Here is a 19446-nt window from a genome sequence, read left to right on the forward strand (position 1 = left end):
TGTTTTCAGGAGGATATTTAACAACAGAATAATACAAAAATGTTTTAAGAGAACTGAAACACATGCTGTAACTCTGGTTTACAAAATTTGTATTAGAACAGAGGCAAATAACTGAATTTTATTGTTTTGTTTAAAAAATATATATATTACTATTGATTTGTTTGTTATTGTCCATCCATTTTCTATACCCTTATCCATATTATAGTCGCAGGGGCGTGCTGGAGCCTATCCCAGCTGACTTCCGGCGAGAGGCAGGGTACATCCTGGAATGGTGGCCAGTCAATCACAATTAATGTGCAGCGTATCCAAAATGTTTGATTTTTATTTTTTTTGCCAATGATGAAATTTGGCCTATTGGCGTTTCCGTCGAAAGGTGGAGTTGTCACGTGACTTGTGACAGTGACGTCACAGTTCCTGGAACAAACAAAACAAATGACAGCTGAACGGCAAGCGAGGCTACCATCGCATGTCACCCGGTTAAATGACGGGTTTTCTTATTTATGTGACATGAGAAGCAAAACGGAGACGTTCAAGCCGCTGTTAGTTGTATTAAATCGGTGGAAACTGCGCGACTTGCAAAAAAAAAGCATCTACCCATTAGCTATAGCTTAGCCTTGCGTCATTAATATGTGTCCGTTCCGTTTGGTTTACGATAATACAGTTTGTCTACACTGTGAAGTAGACACTCCTTAAACTGCGTTGTTAGTTGTCGCCAACAAGCTTTCGATACATTGTTTTGTTTACTGGCGGTGTCGGTGTTTATCTTGACAACACAGCTTGCTACTTGCTGCTTATCACAAGGAATAACTTGTTTGCTCCTTTGACTGATAGGTTGTTATTGATCGTATATACATAAAGTACTGTAGAGACTGCTTACATTAGTAAAGCTTTCTCCGGGAGGGATGTGATGTGAGTGCAGATCTAAAGATGGAGGCTGTGCGACAGAAGAAGTCCAAGGCAAAAGTCGGCGGGAAGGTGAATAGTACACGTCTTTTAATATATGTTTGTTTCCTGTATATTTTGTTACTGAGATCATGCAAAAAAATAGGCCATCAGGCAATACAATACAATTATTTGGTTGTGCTGATTGTCTTGCATAGACTCATAATGTATTGTCATGTAAATATATTATGGTAATTTCCTTCCAATATATTATTGGTTTTGTCAGGTGGTCAGAAAGCAGAGAACGACAGAAGACAGGAGGACTACTGCCCCTTCACTCGTTTGTGATGAGGCTTCCACATCTGAATTTACCAGCATCCCTCTCAGCCTGCCACATCAGGAGAAGTGTGACCCTGCTGACCCCCCAGAGACTTTGCCTGTAGAGTCACACCAGACCTTCCTGTCACAGGCATCATCAACAGCAGTGTTAAGTGAGACTTTGCAGTCCGCTCTATATTTGCCACGGACATCACAAGCCACAGTGCAACAAGCAGAGTCAACACAGAAGGAAGAAACTGATGGTGCCGTTTTGCTCGCTCAGCTACAGGGTGCATCACAAGGCACCGACTTGGAAGCAGATAAATGTGTTTCAACACATTTTGACCTCAAACATGTCCCAAGTGCTCCGTCACTGTATCCATCTGTCCCAGTTCTGGAGGAGGGATCCATGATAGAGCTTCACAGAGAAGCTGTCAGCACTTGTGGCAAAGGACCAGCAGTTTTGCCACTGGTTGAGCATGAAACTTCTCCCCCGAGTCTGCAGCCTCTGGAGTCTGTAGCTGAACTTTCCAGGAATAAACTCTACCCCGAATTACCAAGGCCGGCTACAGATATTCAGGTAATTAATCATGTACCGTGTCACTATTTAGTGGCTATACTCTAGTTCATTTTTCATTTGACATTGCTGAATGATTTTTATTTCAGAAATTAAGCAGCTGGTATTAAGGTTTTGGTAAGACCTACAATTAGGTATAATTTACCCAGATAGACCAAGAACAAAAAGTTGGGTAAATCCATTGTTTTTGGTGAAAATGTTCTGTGACTACTTTTTTACTTGAAACATCTAATGAGATTCAATGCAAGAACTTTAGAAGAATGCCTGCCTAATATAATCCTTTATAATAGAATGTATATTATATATACAAAGTTACAAAATAAAAAAAAAAGCTAGGGAGCAGATTCTATAGCCCTTTTTATTCTGGAATAATATTTTTCAAGATTTTGAAGATGTTATCAAATATTTGATGGCCATTAATTAATGTGACATTATATACACTTATAGAGTATTCCATTAATGGTAATTAGCCACCTCATATACTTTCTTCTGCAGCCATTCTCCCTGGAGCAGCTGAGTGTTTGGGAGCCTGGTGAAGGACTGCGGGCTTGGCTAGAAGGCGTTGAATTATGTGCGGCACAGTTCTGTGCTCTGGCTCGACAGGAAAACCACGAATTAGCAGAACTTCTGCAGAACTACTGGCGTTGTCGCAGACAGCTGACCCAATCTCACACACAGCTACACACACAGTCCTCTGACTGCAAAAGTACTCAAAATCGTCTGTGGAGCTTCAGAGATGAACAGTTAACACTCCAGGTTCAGCGTTTTATAAACCACAACCGGCACACATTTGCAGCACATCTATTGACATAAATAATAAACTGCAAATGTCTTTGAATTTCTCTCCTCAAGGGTGTGTGTGCAGATCAGTCCAAAGTGTGTGGGTACCATCGCTTTCAGCAGGCAGAGTTCAGTCAGGGTGTGCTGGCTGAGCTAAGCAGGTTGTTTGAAGTTCGCAGTGAGCTGCTCCATCAAAAAGTGGCACTGCATGCATACACTGCTTTACTGTCACGCCTCCAGGTGGAGTCATACTTGTACCACCTATTAAAAGGTAATTATCGACTTTTCCTTCTATATGTAACAAATATTTGGCTCCCAAGTATTGCATATCCATTTGCTTTTGTAAATTTATGTGCGCAGATTGTTCTGCAAGCCAGTCCCGTTCCCTTCAACCTCTTAAAGAGGCTATCAGTGTCCTCTTTAGCTTCACACGAAGAGTCCTTGATGACACACAGTTCCAGACAGACATCCACCACTGGCTGGAAAGACTGGTAATACACACATACTCACCTCATGTTTGTTCAAACCTCACTACACAGTGGGTGCATTTGTCATTTTGTTTTGCTCTGCAGGTGGCAGTACTGCTGCATGTTGGTGGATCAGGAGAACACCTGTACCTGCTGTGTCATCTGATGTGCTGTCCTGCTGGAGTGGGCAAGTGGGCTGCCCCTTTCCTTCAGGTTAGCTAAGAGGAACATTGTCCCATCAGTCATCATGGTGTAGATTATGACCTTTTTTTTCATCTGCTCAGATCCAAGTTTTGAGGAACACTTGTGGAGTGCAGGACTTCATGCAAGCTCTTGCAGTTCTAATGTCACCTGCTCGGTAATGAAATTCACTCACTGGCCACAACATTAGGTCCACCCGAACAACCCAATTACATTTAAACCATAGGTCTTAATAATATACAGGTGTTTTTGCTGGATTGCTCAGTTGTGGCCAATGAGTTTACTCCAACTATTTGTCTTGCTCAGACATATAAAAAAATATAAAAAGCACCAACAGCATCTCTGTTCTGAATGTAGACACCGTGCAGAGTTTATGGGCCATATGAAACCATGCGAGAGCCTTAATTCAACTTCATCTGGACCAGAGTCAGGCAACTGGACCCTTGTGGATGAAGGAGGAGAAGAGGTACTTAGAGCTTTCCAGTAGATAGATTTAGAGAACAAACAAAAGTAAGAAGATGCAGTATAAAATCAAAATTGGGTACTATGCATTTCCTCCCACATCCCCAAAACATGCATGTTAGTTTACTTGGGAGACTTTAAATTGGTCATAGGTTTGAATGGTTGTCCATAGTATGTGCCCTGTGATTGACTGGGGACCAGTCCAGTTGTACTTGGTCAACTGTAACCCAGAATAGGATAACTCGTAGAATATTATTAATTAATTCATTTTTTACCACTTTTTCCTCACGAGTGTCGCAGGGGGTGCTGGAGCCTATCCCAGCTGTCTTCGGGCGAGAGGCAAGGTACACCCTGGACTGGTCGCCAGCCAATCACAGGGCACATATAGACAAACAACCATTCAAACTCACATTCATACCTATGGACAATTTGGAGTCGCCAATTAACCTAGCATGTTTTTGGAATGTGGGAGGAAACCGGAGGATACATGGGGAGAACATGCAAACTCCGCACAGAGATGGCAGCGGATGGAATTGAACCCTGGTCTCCTAGCTGTGAGGTCTGCGCGCTAACCACTAGACCGCCATGCCGCCCCGTAGAATATTATAATGTAGATAATAGATTATTTTACAGTAATGTGAAAACTGCACTGCATCATTGAGTTTACATGTTACTGATAATTTTTGTTACTGCTCTAGGACATCTTGTTTTTTACTTAACTGATGGCAATGGCATTAGCTGAACAGTTTGTAAATGTTGTAAAAAGCTATCTTCATACTGAAAAGGTTGGCGATGTTAAGGTGATGTTTCAAATGAAAATGTTCCAGTCTTTGTTCCAATCAGCTGAGTCACACTGAAATTTGGTAGTAAAATATAAACAGTGTGCTAAATGAACACCTATTTAAGTATAAGTCTGTTGATTTATTATCTGCATTGTTAAGAATCGTACGTCTGACAGGCTGTTGTCTTTTCTAGGACGAGGATCCACAGAGCAGTTGGTTGCTGCTGTGTGAGGATGACCTCATCTCCTTTATTACCCAATTCCCTTTCCAACAGCTCTATTCACACATGCTGGGGATGAGCATACAAGGTGAATGTGTACCCCTTTACAGCCCTTTTGGCTTGTAAAGTTGTAATTGAGTGAACTGACTGAACAATTTGTTTTCAGGTGTCTATGAGCCTCTGGGGTACTCTAGTCAAAAGATGATGCGTGTTTTTGCATTTGCATCCTCACTCATTGAAGTTCTCGCCCTTGGCCTACAAACATACAACAGGGCCCAATATAGACAACTAGTGAAACGAATAGGACACATCATACGGTTGGTGTACCGACTGGATCATCCACAGTTAAAACACACACATTTGAATCATATCCTTTTCCATTTCTTGCAGGATGACAGTGTGTTATGTCAGTGATCACTGGGCCCAGTACGTGAGTGTGATTGGCTCTAGTGAGTCCAGCTCTCACGTCCATACTTTGTCTCTGGAAAAGCTGCAGGTTGAATACGATCATCTCTTCTTCAGGGCTGTTCTGCATGTTCTCAGAAACAAGAGGTGTGATGCTATTCTCTAGATGTAGAGATAAAAAACAAGCATTTTATATTTTTATGTTCTCTGTCATAGGTTGGGAATTTGGTTGTTTATGACTGAAATGCCATACGGGACCCTGTCCAGCTCCATGCTATGGAGGATTCTTTATGTGATGCAATGTGCAGAAACAGCAGGACTAGAAGCTCTTGGTACTGCTAATGACACTCAGTCCTGCATTCAGGCTCTTAGGGGTAAACAGAGTTCACTTCATTTCTGGGGCACCTCTTCTGTACTAAATGCAGCAGTGAATGTCACTCTGATATCTTTTTTACCATCTTCATTACAGAACCAGAGCACCAAGAGAGATTTGAGCTGTGGTTGTGTGAGGTGAACAGCTCTGATGGTATCTCCCTCCTCACCGCACTAGCACACATGGCCACACCCACTCAATACTCCGATCCTGCCTTTGTCACGACCATCACGCTGCTGATTTATCAGGTGTGACAGGAAGTTTGTGATAACTTATAATTTAAAGTGGGAGGACATGGTATCATATTCACATTGGTAGACTCTAATCATGGCTGAATTATGCATTATCCACTGTTAACATCTTCCTACAGGTGTCTTACGTGAGTGTGACTACTAGAGAAATTTACTCAAAAGTTGGAAGAGAGTTGTTGGCTACCATAGCAACAGCCCATCCTTACATTATCTCGGTGCTCCTGGACAGACTGAGAGAGACTATCCAAGCTGTTGGCATGGTGAGTTCTGTTTTGACCTGAAGTTTACCTTGAGCAAAGTGCCATACTACAACTCGTGCATTTCTTTTTTTGCCAAGGTGGCGCTCTACTTGTGCAAAGAGCTGCCTCTCAGTCTGTGGCGTCCGCAACCAGAAGAAATATGCGTGATCGGAGGTTGGCTACTCCAGCATCCTCTAGCTGCTGTGGAGAATCGTCTGGCATGTGTTATACTGGAGGGTCTCAACTGGGGATACTCAGAGGTATCCAATGTGCAATGTTCTTCCTATTGTTTCTGGAACATTTTTGTTTTGAAATGAAAAAGCCCGTTTGGTCCCCCAGGATGGCTCTTTGGTCCTGTCATCATTGCTCCACAGTGAGGTGGCTCTGCTGGTGGCTGAGGCCTTTCAAAAATATCTGACTGACAAACCATACAGTGGCCTCATTTCAGAAGGAATTAAACAGGTCACACATAGTCACAGACATCTACCGTCCTATATTTTGATAGCATCACTGAAACCTCTCTCCTTCCCCCAGGTGTCTTACCTTGCCAGTGTCCTTCGTTTAGGTGTATCGCCTGAAGCATCATTCAGCCAATGGGCTTGGCAGCTGTTGCTAAGACTAAAGCTCCATGCCAATGCTCAGAACCCAAAAGGAGCGTGGTCAGTCCAGTGTCCAATGTCCAGCCCACCTGCAGAACTTACACACTCTCCCAGCATGCACTCTGTTCTTCGGGCTGTAAAGGCAGGCATCCCTATTGGAGCATACCTATCGATTGCCATGACAACAGTGGGACATAGGTTTGTACATGCACTCATGATGATCATTTGGTAAATAGAATGCAAAGATGAGGTTAAACTGTTTGTGTTTTTTTATCAGCCTGGAGCACTTTTGCACTGATGGAATCAGCTTTTTAAAGAATCTGACTCAGTCTCGTCACCTAAGAGCTACCGTACACCTACTAGACAACATTCTTCCTCAAATCTACCCACTCAGTTTTTATCTTCTCAACAACTCTCAGTAAATAAGACACATCCTTTTGCTGCAAATGCGTCTGAAAAGGTGCCTGAACATCCCTGAAAATCTTGTCTTTTTTTCTGTTCATTCAAGGTTTGTCAACTGTATTCAGTTATTTTTGCAGTACGACAGTGTGTGTCCTCAAGGTGTTACACAGCAGGTCACACACCGGGTAGCACCCCTCCTCACCGGAACCACATATGGAGACAATGTTCGACTGCTGAACAGTGTCATTCAGGTAACTCTCTAAAATATTGGTAGCCATGAAATGTCAATTAAGGGAGTTTTTGTTGTATAATGTTTTGAACAATTTACAGAGGGACGGCTTCCAATACACTTCTTCCAGTGTTATCATAAATCTATGAATCTCATAAATATTTTAGTAGAATCAGCGATACTACTTTTGCACACGTAATATGTATTGAGCGTTTCTGAATAAACTGGTTAAGTAGTAACATTAAAAGCCCCAACAAAAATGTCTCACTTACCTTCTACTCACCACCTGAAACAGTGATTTTCTTTAGGTACTCCACATTTTGAAAAGATGCATGTTAGGGTAATTTGTGGCTCTAAATTGTCCATAGGTATGAATTTGAATGTGAATGGGTGTTTGTCTATATGTGCCCTGTGATTAGCTGGCGACCAGTCCAGGGTGTACCCCGCCTCTTGTCCGAAGACAGCTGGGATAGGCTCCAGGATATATAGTTATAACTGTGACCCTAGTGAGGACAAGTAGCATAGAAAATGGATGGATGTTTGCAACGGTTATGTGGCTGCCTAGAGGGAACTAAACATTGTGGCTAGAATTTCCCCAGCCAACACACTATCAGTTTTTGCTTTCAGCCGTGCTCTTCTCTAGTAGATGTGTCAGACGGACGGCACCTTAAGTCCACACGCAATGTCATTCCCCTCCTGGTCAAGCTTGACCAAGTCCCCCATAAACATGGCACACACATCATGGTGGCATTACAAGCAAATAACACTGGCACAATGTGCCATTACACTATTTTCTTTGGCGAAGACCCAGTGACACGCTAGTTGGGAATCACTGTACTAAAGCCAATCATAAACCTGTTTTTCTTTTAGAGCCATGTGTTGGAGAGTTCACAGCCTGGCTGTGTTGGTGCTGCAGCTGTGCTGGAATTTTGGGTGGGGATTTTGACGCAGCAGAACTTGTGGTACCGGGACAAAACAGTCCTGTTCCTCATGGATCAGATTTGCTGTGCTGCATTCACACACCATCAGGAGGATTGTATGCACAAACTCCTCTACCAACAACATAAGGTATTCTGATGTTGACATTTCAAACGTTGTGATTTAATTACTGTACTTTCTACAAATGAGAGACCGTTGGTCATGATATATCTTGTATGGGTGATGCAGAATGCTTTGGGATACCACGGAGACAGAGGTCTGCTCTCCTCTCTGGTAGGCTGGATTGCTGGACACGCCACACCCTCCTTCATTGAGGGCCAATCACTGAGTACAGAAGTAAGTATTCAGCAATCTCAACAGTTAGTACGAGAACTATTGATCACACTTGTTTACAGGATGAATTGTTGCTAGGTTTGGTTTGCCTGGGTGGTGCTTAATATGGAGAGCACGTTTGAGGACGACTCTCAACTCAGACGCTGTGTTGAACATGAGCTACTGTCTGAGCCCAATATCTCTCCAGAACAAGCCTTAAAGGTATAAATATCATTCATTACATCCAAATGAATATATAACTTAAACAAAGAGGTTTATGTAATGTCTCTGTGTGAGTCAGAGGGCACAGCAGAGGCTGAAGTTGCCAGTCACGCCGTCTCTACAACGGCTGCAAGTGTATCGCTGGGCTTGGCAGGCATTAGCCACGCCCCCTGACCACCCTCTTATTCCACTGGTTTGGCAGAAGTTCCTACAGCTCTACCTCAGGCAGCCTGGTCCTGATTATGGGTATGATGTAAAGATCTTCTGATTTATAAAGCCAAGTCGTCAACAAGCGGTACAGTTTGGAACAATAAACCTAAGCGTTGTGTTTCCATCAGTGTTTTTATCAATAAATAATGGGACATCCCATAGCCCAATAGTGTAGCCACCACGGAATTAAATACATTTTTCTCTAAAATATGTTCTTCATATTGTATTTCAGTCGTTGCATTGCAGTATAGTACTAGTATGGTGCATTGGACTCTGGACATTAAAGAACTTCCTAGAATTTAAGAAACAGAATTTAAGAAATCACAGTTTGCATGTGAAAACACAGAATTTTTTCCAATGCATTGCCTAACAGACTGGCTGCAGGTGGCTGCATTGGCCGACGGTTCTTCCAGGCTTCTTCCCAGGCCAATTTACTTCGAGACCTGAGGCAGAGAATACAAGAAGTGTCTGACTTCCACCATGCTGCTAGCCAGGCACTGAGGGTGCCCCCGCCACATTCACCTTCAGCAGACAGTCTGTGCAATCAGACTCCGGGAAACCCCTGTCACCCCTGCCTTACCTCTCCTCAGCTGCACACAGAGCTGGTCAGGTGGGGTTACTTACAATGCTTTGAGAGCAAAGTAGTCTCAATTATTACAGAGAGTTAACTGAAATAACAGATGACTCATTGCCTTACAGGTTGTTTGGTGTTTTTGCTGTGTGGTTGGATGATGAAACACTGCAGAAGCAGGAGGTTTACCTTCCCTCTCTTCCTCCTGAGTATGAACCCCACAGACTTGCACAGGTTATGCAGCAGCAACAGGTATGTGCGTGACACCACTGAGTAAAACAATTTACTTTAAAAAATTGAATACATTCTGCTTTAGGAACTGTGGCTGGAGTATGTGAACTATGAGCGGCTGCAGTATGACAGGAAGGAGGTTCTGTCTCTGTGGGAGAAGGTGCAGAGCGAGCCATCTTTCCTCCAAGCACATAACCCCAGCTTCACAGACTACACCAGCCTCAGCAATGGTAAAAAAAACAAACATTGTCTGTGAGTTAATTAAAGTAAAGTATCAGTTGGTAAAATATCAGCCGGTATGCGGGTGCATCTAAAAAAATAACTTAGTATTGTATAATGACTTGAAAACAAAAAAGGATCAACAAATCCTTATCTGATTTGATTTGAATACTGTATAAGATTTTCAGTGAAAACCTTCAGTTACACAATCAGATTAATTGGGCCTTGGCAAGCACACCATGCATATCAGATGTTGTCCATTGTAAAAGTTCCAATACCCATGTCAGTTGGACTGGTGAATAAGTGATGGTCCAAGTGAACAAGTCAATATCTAAAACTTTCAAAAGAAGGCTGCACAGAAGCAAACAAAATAAATGTTTTCTGGAAGGGGTCATTATGGTATCATGTGTATCCAAGGGTTATGTTAAGGTTATAAGACAAGGTCTTTTTGTCCACAGCAAAGGAACGTATCCTGTCCAACCTGCAGAAACATCCAGTGCCACAACCAGCTCCAGACCTCCAACACCTAAAAATCCCCGTCCCTGAAGTCCCCAATGTCTGCCTCTCTGACTCTAAGGCTGCTGCAGAACTACTGGCGCAGGACCTCAACATCCTGCAGGACCAAGCCAGGTACTCTTATTCAGCCGTGTAACCGCACAGTATAAGCATGTGTGTAGTGTGAAGACACTCAAAAGAAAATATGTGACAGGGTTGCAGTATCAAGAGAAGCCCAGCAGGTGGCGATGGAACAGGAGCTTTTGGAGAGTCTTCCTCTGCTTTACAAGAACAGACCTGAACAAGTAACCATGACCCTGGAATGTAAAGGGAGGGGAGGGCAGCCATGCCAGGGTCCTGCTAACATCACAGTTACAGTATGAGCACTGTCACTGCACAGAAGACACATTTTCTGATACTTTGTCCTTCCTATAAATTGTTCACCTGTGTCTGTGTGTGCGTTAATTGTGCAGTGTGAGAGTATCCAGAGACAGGAGGCAGTACAGACTCAGATAACGTCACTGCGTAGGGACATCAAGAATGTTCAAACCGATGCCATGGCTCCTCCTCCTCAAAGCCTGGCTCAGGCTGCTGTCCACACAGAGAACTTTATCACGTCAGTATAACCTAATTTGATTAGAAACAACAAACATTAACACAACTGTGTACTAAGTGTGATGTTTTGTTTGTCATTATTGTGTACAGGGCTCTGGTGAATCTGTACAAATCACAGAAGTCCCCATCAGTGCAGCATGTTGGCGTGTCAGCCTTCTATCAGGTGGTCTCCTTTGTATGTGAAGACACACTGCGGCATCCACCAACACGCCAGTACCTCACCTCGTGTGTGGAAATACTGGGACAGGTACACACACATGCAAGTTGTTGAAACCTTTCCTACAGTGTATAATAATAATAATGAACGCATCATACACTGCTTTCAGGAGCACATCCTCCTACTAAGGTCACACAATCAGACTGCTCCTGCATTCCTGAATTATGATATTAGTCACTGAAGTAGTGCAAATAAAAAAAGAGAGAAACAAATTAATTGGTTCGTCTTGAGCTCATCCATCCACAAAGTTTCATAGTCAAACATTATACAGTACTTACTATCAAAAAAACAGTGATTCAAACAGGTTTTCTCATTTCATATTAAGGTGTTCATCCAGGGTAATGCTGAAGAGTGCAGCCGTGTCCTGAAGACCATCCTGGAGCACAGACGTCTTTGCCCTCTCATTTCTTCTTTTTTCACACCCAACGCAGCCCCAACCCAGCTCGTCTTCCTTTACCAAGACGTGGTGACATCCCTACATCTTGATTGTGCAGACGTCATTTTCATGCTTCTCACTAAGGTCAGTCCAGTTTCTGACTAATTAAGATCAAGTACTCATATATCACATGAACTCTTGCATCTGTTGCAGTTTGATTTGTCCGCCTGGCTGAACGAAGCCCAACCTGTGTTTTCTGAGAGGGCCCGTTTACTTGAGTTAGTCCATGGAGGTCTCTGTGTCTGTGGCCCAGATCCCGAATCAGAGCTTCTCACCCCTTTTCACCTTTTCACCAAACACTGGACTTGGCTTCTACGCCACCATTTTCCTGACCACTACAGTGACTGCCTGCGTCTGCTTATGACCAGTAAGTGTGTCATGCTTAGCTAGTCATCAAATGAAAATAAAGACAGCATTCAACTGTTTATGTCTGTCAGCCAATATTGAATTCAAGCGCTGCCAACAAGAAAATTAAGATGATAAGTGACTCATACTAAGCTACAGACTTTTTCGTTTATGTCTGTTATCCTTTATTTGCATACTAATGCTTTGGAGTTGACATTCAGACAAAACACATATTCATAATTCCTTTTGAAGGACTGCCATTCACTCATTGTTCATTTTTCCAAAACAAATATGTGTAATACATTTGCATAAATAAGAAAGATTTAAGATGTACAATATATTTGTTTAATTTGCCTAAATTAAATTTGATGTTGTGTTTAATGTAACTGTCGAGGTGGCCTATGTGATGAATGATGCGCATGGTGGCCTCGGATGCGCAGTCCAGTCCTGCACATTAAAAGGCAATGAGAGGCATTCATTTAGTGGGTTAAGATTACACTCGGCTTTGTTAAACCCTTCTCTCCTCCCTCTTTGCCACTTGCACCGGTGGGAGGTATGGAGGCGTGGATGCGCAGCGCTGCGCCAGACTGTGCTGCTCACAAAATTTGCAAAGTGCACTGGCCACACCCCATTGGTCTACAAAATTAGAACCCTGAGTGTATAGGAGTGGTTCTGAAACATTTCTCAACATCACCAGGTTCGTCAAACCAGTTGCTAAGTCCTGAATGCTGGAAGGTGACTCTTCGAGTGTTAGGCTGCTCTCCTCCATCTCGCAGCATCAAGAACAAAAGCGAACAAGCCGTCAGCACTTTTGAAGTATCTGGACGTATACCAACATCCCCAGCATCTGCCCACCGCTCTTCCATCAGCCTCTCTCCTCAGCAGGTAATCTCTGAAATCTGACCGTGTCTTACACTGCTAATAAGATCCAATCCAATAGACAATAACAATATTAGCTATATTGTAATAATAATAATGATATTAATGTGGCGGCAGTGGCTAAGAGGGTAGAGCAGGTATTCCAGAAATCATAGTGGTTTGGAACAGCGGCAACAGTTGTACTGTACTGTAATCCACTTTGAGTATCATGAAAAATATATAAAATCCAATCCATTAATGATTGCAGCTTTTGGTTCCACACTTCCACACAAAGTTTAAAATGAGGATTTACAAGTCAGTCGTTGCCCCTAACAGGTGGATGAGACCATAGACTGGCTTAGTGATTACTTCCTGCGGAGTCGTCTCAGCAAGCCTGACCTGCGCAGCTTTGGCCTGTACTCAGCCTGGTCTCCTTACATCAGTGAGGTTGTTTCCTTCTGCGACCATTTAATCGGCTCACTAATCAGCGTGTCACTGAGCAGCTGTGCCCGAGAGTCTGTGGGCAGCAGTAAAATCATGAAAGGTAAATGTCACAATGGATTCAACTCAACTTTTTAAACTTGTATGTCATAACACAATTCTGACATTCTCACAGCGCTTCATGGCTTGTACAGTAAGATTGGGAAATTGTTCAAGCCTTGGATATTCCCACTGGACACTGAAGATGGAAGGTACGTTGGGTTATTCATTAATTCATTAATTTTCTACCGCTTTTCCTCACGAGGGTCACGGGGGTGCTGGAGCCTATCCCAGCTGTCTTCGGGCGTGAGGCAGGGTACACCCTGGACTGGTCGCCAGCCAATCACAGGGCACATATAGACAAACAACCATTCACACTCACATTCATACCTATGGACAATTTGGAGTCGCCAATTAACCTAGCATGTTTTTGGAATGTGGGAGGAAACCGGAGTACCCGGAGAAAACCCACGCATGCACGGGAAGAACATGCAAACTCCACACAGAGATGGCCGAGGGTGGAATTGAACCCTGGTCTCCTAGTTGTGAGGTCTGCGTGCTAACCACTAGACCGCCGTGCCGCCACATTGGGTTATATAATGAGCCAAATTGTACACTTCACTTCAGCTTCCCATGAAAATATAAATGGTAAACCTTGATCAAGTCGAACATTTCTCGCCAATTTATTAAGCAGACGTAGATCAAACAAGTCCTGTATTACTTTAGTAATGTCATGTGATCACATATTAAAAAATAAATGTTGAAAATGCACTTTTTTAATTATCGCTGCAGTAAGTGCTTCCCGTGGCTGGAGACCGATGCAAGTGTGGCAGGATGTCTGGTTGAACTCTACGCTCAAATAAATGACACACTGCACCAGAGATCCAAAGGTACACTCCGAGTCACTGTGTTCTTCTATTTATATTTGTTGTGTGGGATATCTAACTGTACTTGCGTGTGTGCACATACATTGCAGACCACCTACTCCCCGGTCAGAGAGGTGCTCTGTGGCTCTGTATGATGCAGTACTGTGAAAACTGCACCTCTCCGCGGACACCGGAGTACCTGTTGTACCTGCACCACACTCATCTACGCAGTCTGCCATGGAGACATTTACATCCTGACACTCAGCTTATGGAGCAGCTCTTTAATGTCAGTCCCTATGCTCTTGCTGTGTATATTGACCTTGACATGAATGGCAAACTAAACCAAACTAACCTGACCCCAAAGGTGTTACTCAAATTTGTGTCCTCTTTTTTTTTCCTTCCCTGTGCAGGTGGAGAGAGGAAGTCCAAAGAGCTGTTTCCTGTTCATGGGGGAGGTGTTATGTGAGGTTAACTGGGTCAGCGTCCTCAGCGACCACATACACTCTCTTCCAGCATCCATAGCAGGCCCACCTCAGTCCACTGTAGATCCTCAGAAGAAGGAATCACACACCATTCTGGTCTATTTGTTATACATGCTGGTATTTCTGGCAAAAGAGGAGCAGCTCCTCAGCCAACAGGTGATTAGCAGCTCTTTTTTGTAACCCTTTTACGTCTCATGACTTTATAAAGCTCCACTTTTTTTCCTCTTCACCTAGGATTCCCCTCTTCTCAGTCTATTGGTCCAGTGCACATCCCTGCCTTGGCACCAGATGGATCTGTCGTCATACCAAGGGGTTCTGGCATATGTCAGCACGCACTACACTCCCTCTCTGCTGCTTAGCACCGATTCAGCATCCCAGTTGTTGCTGAAATCACTTCGTAATGCTGCTGGCCTCCACCCTTGTCCTAATGAAGCAGCTCACATGGTGAAACACCGTGTTATAATTACTTCTATAAATTATTGATTAGTGTTACAGTGTAATACAATGTAATATAACATTTAGAGTGCATAAGTAGTCTATGTGTTGCTTGGAAACACTCTCACACACTTCATTAAGTACATTCATTCATTTTCTACCGCTTTTTCCTCACAAGGGTCGCGGGGGTGCTGGAGCCTATCCCAGCTGTCTTTGGGTGTGAGGCGGGGTACACCCTGAACTGGTCGCCAGCCAATCACAGGGCACATATAGACAAACAACCATTCACACTCACATTCATACCTATGGACAATTTGGAGTCGCCAATTAACCTAGCATGTTTTTGGAATGTGGGAGGAAACCGGAGTACCCGGAGAAAACCCACGCATGCACGGGGAGAACATGCAAACTCCACACAGAGATGGTCTCCTAGCTGTGAGGTCTGCGCGCTAACCACTAGACCGCCATGCCGCCCTCATTAAGTACATTGCAGTCCAAAACAGGGGTGACCATAGTGCGGAGGACTATTGGCCCATGGTACATTATAGAAATAGAATTCAAAAATAACATAAAAGATGGATGGATAGAAAAAGCTGAAAATATGAAGTTGAAATATTCATGAAAAAAGCAAATATTTTACAGGTGTAATGTTGTATACTTTATACGTATTATACATATATACGCTAATGTAGTAATGTTCACTAGTGTACTTCCATATCTAAAGAACTTGATGTTGTGTGTGCCAGGATGGGACGCTGAAGGCCGCTGCATACGTGTCCTGGTGTGTGCAGTTTTTGGCGACTCTTGAGCAAGCTGGCAGCATCAGTGTGAACACGTTGGAGACACAGCTGGAGATGCTGTTGGAGAGCATCATCACATTCAGCCCACCAGGTAAGCTCATTTCAAACAGCTTCATCACACATCACTAGTCAAGTCTTCAATCACCATCTGGCTCCTCGCGCTCCTCTACAGAGACAGGTTTGGAACAGAGGCACATGGCTTTCAGCAGCCTCTTCAGTGGTGCGCTAGCTCTGCTCAATGCAGTCAGCGTCTCAACGGGAGAGGCCCTCGCAGCTCAGGTCATTACCTGGCTGGACAGGAAAGGGAGGGGCTTTCCTATTCTGCCTCTGCTCACAGCTTGCTCCCGCTGTCTGGCCTCAGTGCGCCACATGACACGCATCATGGAGGCGTGCATTACAGCCCACTTTAACCACGGTAACTGTTACTTTCCACCCAGTCCTCTGAATTGTAAGTTTCATTCTTCTGTTTTCTTAATGTAATATCATGTGTTACTGCTCAGCTGAAGAGGAATGTGTAGGCTGGGGTCCTGTGTTGGCATCACTGCAAGTGCCCGAGCTCACAGTGGAAGACTTCCTGTCTGAGAGCCAATCAGGATGCAGCTTCCTCACACTCTATGCCTTCATCCTGCAGCGCCTTAACTCTGAACACACAGCAACCAATGAGAGGAGGACGCTAGCACTCATCAACACATGGACCAATCAGGTTTTCCCTAGGTTTGTTTTTCAATGCTTTCAATGTGATTTTTTTTACCTACTCATTCTGTAGTTTGATCACTTGGGGTTGATGTACTTTTTGGAGCAATGTCAATCCAGGTTCTGAAAGAGAATCCCTGTGCAGCACATAAGAGGATATATTTTGTTTGTGTGTGTCCAGTGGACCCAGTGATGAAGCCAAGCTGTTTCTGTGGTGGCACAAAGCACTCAATCTAGCAGTGGAGCAGCTGCAGCCTCAGGGGGGCCATAGCGAGTTATCAGGAGTGGTCACCGGTCTGCTGAAGTTGCAAACCAGGCTGCTTCAACTGGGAGAAGAAAGGCTCAACTCTGGACTTCTAGGGGCCATTGGTCTCGGGAAGAAGTCCCCCGTTTCAAACAAGTATGTCCACCAGTTGCTTGTTATATCTATTGTATTTTTAAGCTTTATGTGGTGTAGAGCAGCTTTCAATGGGTATTGTGTTTCTAGATTCAGGGTGGTGGTTCGCAGCCTCGCAGCATTCCTCTCCATCCAGATACCGTCAGAAAGCGAACTCCGATTGCAGCCCACCACTGACCTGCAGCTCTCTGCAAAAGCACAGCAAGTATGCACCAAATCCACATCAGCTTTAATAGCTTGAAACTGTCTCCTTGACATAAACATTGTTTTTGTTTATGCAGACATTGGGGCTGCTTGAAGCCATGCCCGGCAATAAGCAATACACGGAATTGGAGGATTCCCTGAAAAAAGCTCTTCAGTTCATCCGTTATCCAGGGCATTGTCTTAAAGATGGACCTCGACTCCTGGCTCTGCTAACCAACCTGCTTTACCCAGAGCTCAGATACCTGCACGTTATACATTGACCCAATAGGATGACCCCCTGGAAAACAATGATGGAGCACAATGTTCTCACAGCTGTGACGTCTGTAAAGTGGCCTTTGTAGTGACAAACTTCTCAAGAGTTCGAGATGACTGAACCACATTTATGTCCTCTTTGCACTTTGTTTTCTCCTCTTATCATCAAGCCTTGTTACACTTTTAATGACATCCCTGGTCATCTCCATTGCATATTTATTGCAGAATCATATCTCTGTTCTGTATGTGGACAGGAAAATGACATAATGGCAGTTATAGAGGACATGAAGGACATGAATCATAAGCTTTTCAGAAATAAGGCGGAGAAAACCACGCGGAATATGAGTGGTGCTACTTTCTCATTATTATGAAAACATGATGGAGCCTTATTACTTCTGGCACATGGAAAGGATGGCTGCCTCTCTTGAAATGATCATGTACCAGTATTATCATCTCCCACCAAATGTGCTTTAGAAGGCGTATTAAGACCAGACTGAAAAAGAAAAAACATTTCCTAAAGGTTGGGAAATTATGTAAATAAAGTTAAAGGAAAAAAATCTACATTTTAGGATATGTGTAATTTGCAAGTATATATAATTGAATTAAGTCAGCTGAAGATATTAAATATTACCATGAATTTGATCATCAGTATCATTTGTCATTGTGCAAATGCTTGTGACAAAATTGCTTCTGAAATCTTTTTTTTTTTTTTTTTTACAAATAATTAGTCATATTAGCTGATTAAAATATGGCAGACATCTAGCGAGAGATGGCAGCTGCTGGGTCTCCAATTTATGCATTTGTGTGGGAATTTTGACATTCTCCCACTTTTAATCTTTTATGAGTTTTCTTAACATGACTTTTCATAACTTTCATTATGGCCTTTATATTCCTACTTAGCTGTTTTTTGCATGATCAGCCATGACCATGTGTGCCAACTTGCAGTTTGGCACTCAAAGATCCTTACAGTTCCTCTTCCGGTGTAGCACACACACACACACACACACACACACACACATAAATAGCGTTATGTAATGGTCTTATATGTTCTGATTCACCTGTTTTTTCCCCATTTCCAGTCTGTGTCGTGCAGTGATTATTAAGCCTTTCTTTGTATGATGAGTCAGTGATAATAGATGAGACTAAGAACAGAACATCTCACGACTGCTGTTGGATACAAATGTTGTCAAGAGGAATGGTCGCCCTGCAGTGCAGTCATAGTGTTTAGTGAAGCCTTTCCAAAAAAGCATCCATTTGTATTCTCCAAGAGCAACATGAGAGGTGCCCAAACTGCAATTAAATACTTTTTGTGTTAAAAAAAAAAGTGATTTGTTCACGTATCCTCATCTGACACCACTTTGGTCACTATGGTTACACAAACAGTGAATGTGAGGGAGGATGGGTTGTATTAAAGCTTGGAGGAAAGGAACAAAGTGGGGAGGGTAAATGTGCACAGACTCACGTTTCTGCCACTTTTTTACACTTGAAAAACGTCCTGTGGTGATTTGGTGTAAAGCTTCTGTCTGGCGCTCTCCTCGACCTTCTGTTCTATCGTCTCTCGGCTCAGATGGTGGAGAATATACACTGAAGCACTCTGCCATGCTGGCATACATACCATGTTCTCAGACACACACATAAAAATGAGAGAGTGCTCCTGGCAGACATCACTGTCTGGCAGATCCCCGTGTCACCATGGTAACCCAGCAGCAGGTCAGGAATTGTTGTTCCTAGACTCTTGTAGCCCACAAACAAACATGTCTAGAGACATACTGCATACTTTACGTACTATACACAATTTGTCACAGGACATTTTTTATATGACATTCATTAAAAAAATGCTTGGGAATTTCTGTATAGTTAATCAAAATACATAACTTTACTTATTATTACTTATGTTTTCCAACTCTGACTTACACCCATTGTTTTGTATCATGTGTCTTGAGTGCTTGTGTGTGACGGACAAGTGGAGGAGGGTGGGCC

At 43.3% G+C, this 19446-nt stretch overlaps 1 protein-coding gene across 1 annotated transcript; it reads left to right on the forward strand.

The window, feature by feature from the left end:
• Positions 1 to 389: 389 nt before the first annotated feature.
• On the forward strand, positions 390 to 18117 carry epg5 (ectopic P-granules autophagy protein 5 homolog (C. elegans)). Its single transcript, XM_058071209.2, has 45 exons — positions 390 to 975; positions 1169 to 1780; positions 2273 to 2533; positions 2630 to 2828; positions 2918 to 3048; positions 3130 to 3237; positions 3309 to 3382; positions 3583 to 3691; positions 4663 to 4777; positions 4856 to 5006; positions 5080 to 5241; positions 5311 to 5468; positions 5564 to 5715; positions 5838 to 5978; positions 6056 to 6217; positions 6297 to 6419; positions 6492 to 6754; positions 6834 to 6974; positions 7065 to 7209; positions 8058 to 8255; positions 8355 to 8462; positions 8538 to 8660; positions 8740 to 8906; positions 9244 to 9480; positions 9570 to 9693; positions 9758 to 9902; positions 10350 to 10521; positions 10601 to 10763; positions 10860 to 11002; positions 11092 to 11248; positions 11544 to 11738; positions 11808 to 12021; positions 12697 to 12884; positions 13194 to 13401; positions 13474 to 13549; positions 14130 to 14227; positions 14314 to 14489; positions 14614 to 14841; positions 14920 to 15129; positions 15867 to 16011; positions 16093 to 16335; positions 16421 to 16634; positions 16795 to 17013; positions 17101 to 17215; positions 17292 to 18117. Exons 1-45 carry the CDS (start codon positions 928 to 930, stop codon positions 17472 to 17474), a joined length of 7704 nt encoding a protein of 2567 aa, XP_057927192.2. The 5' UTR covers positions 390 to 927; the 3' UTR covers positions 17475 to 18117.
• Positions 18118 to 19446: the final 1329 nt, after the last annotated feature.

The sequence above is a fragment of the Doryrhamphus excisus genome, linkage group LG3 (genome assembly GCF_037039965.1).
Source record: "Doryrhamphus excisus strain RoL-2023G ecotype Guam linkage group LG3, RoL_Dexc_Guam_v1.1, whole genome shotgun sequence".
NCBI classification, from domain to species: Eukaryota; Metazoa; Chordata; class Actinopteri; order Syngnathiformes; family Syngnathidae; genus Doryrhamphus; species Doryrhamphus excisus.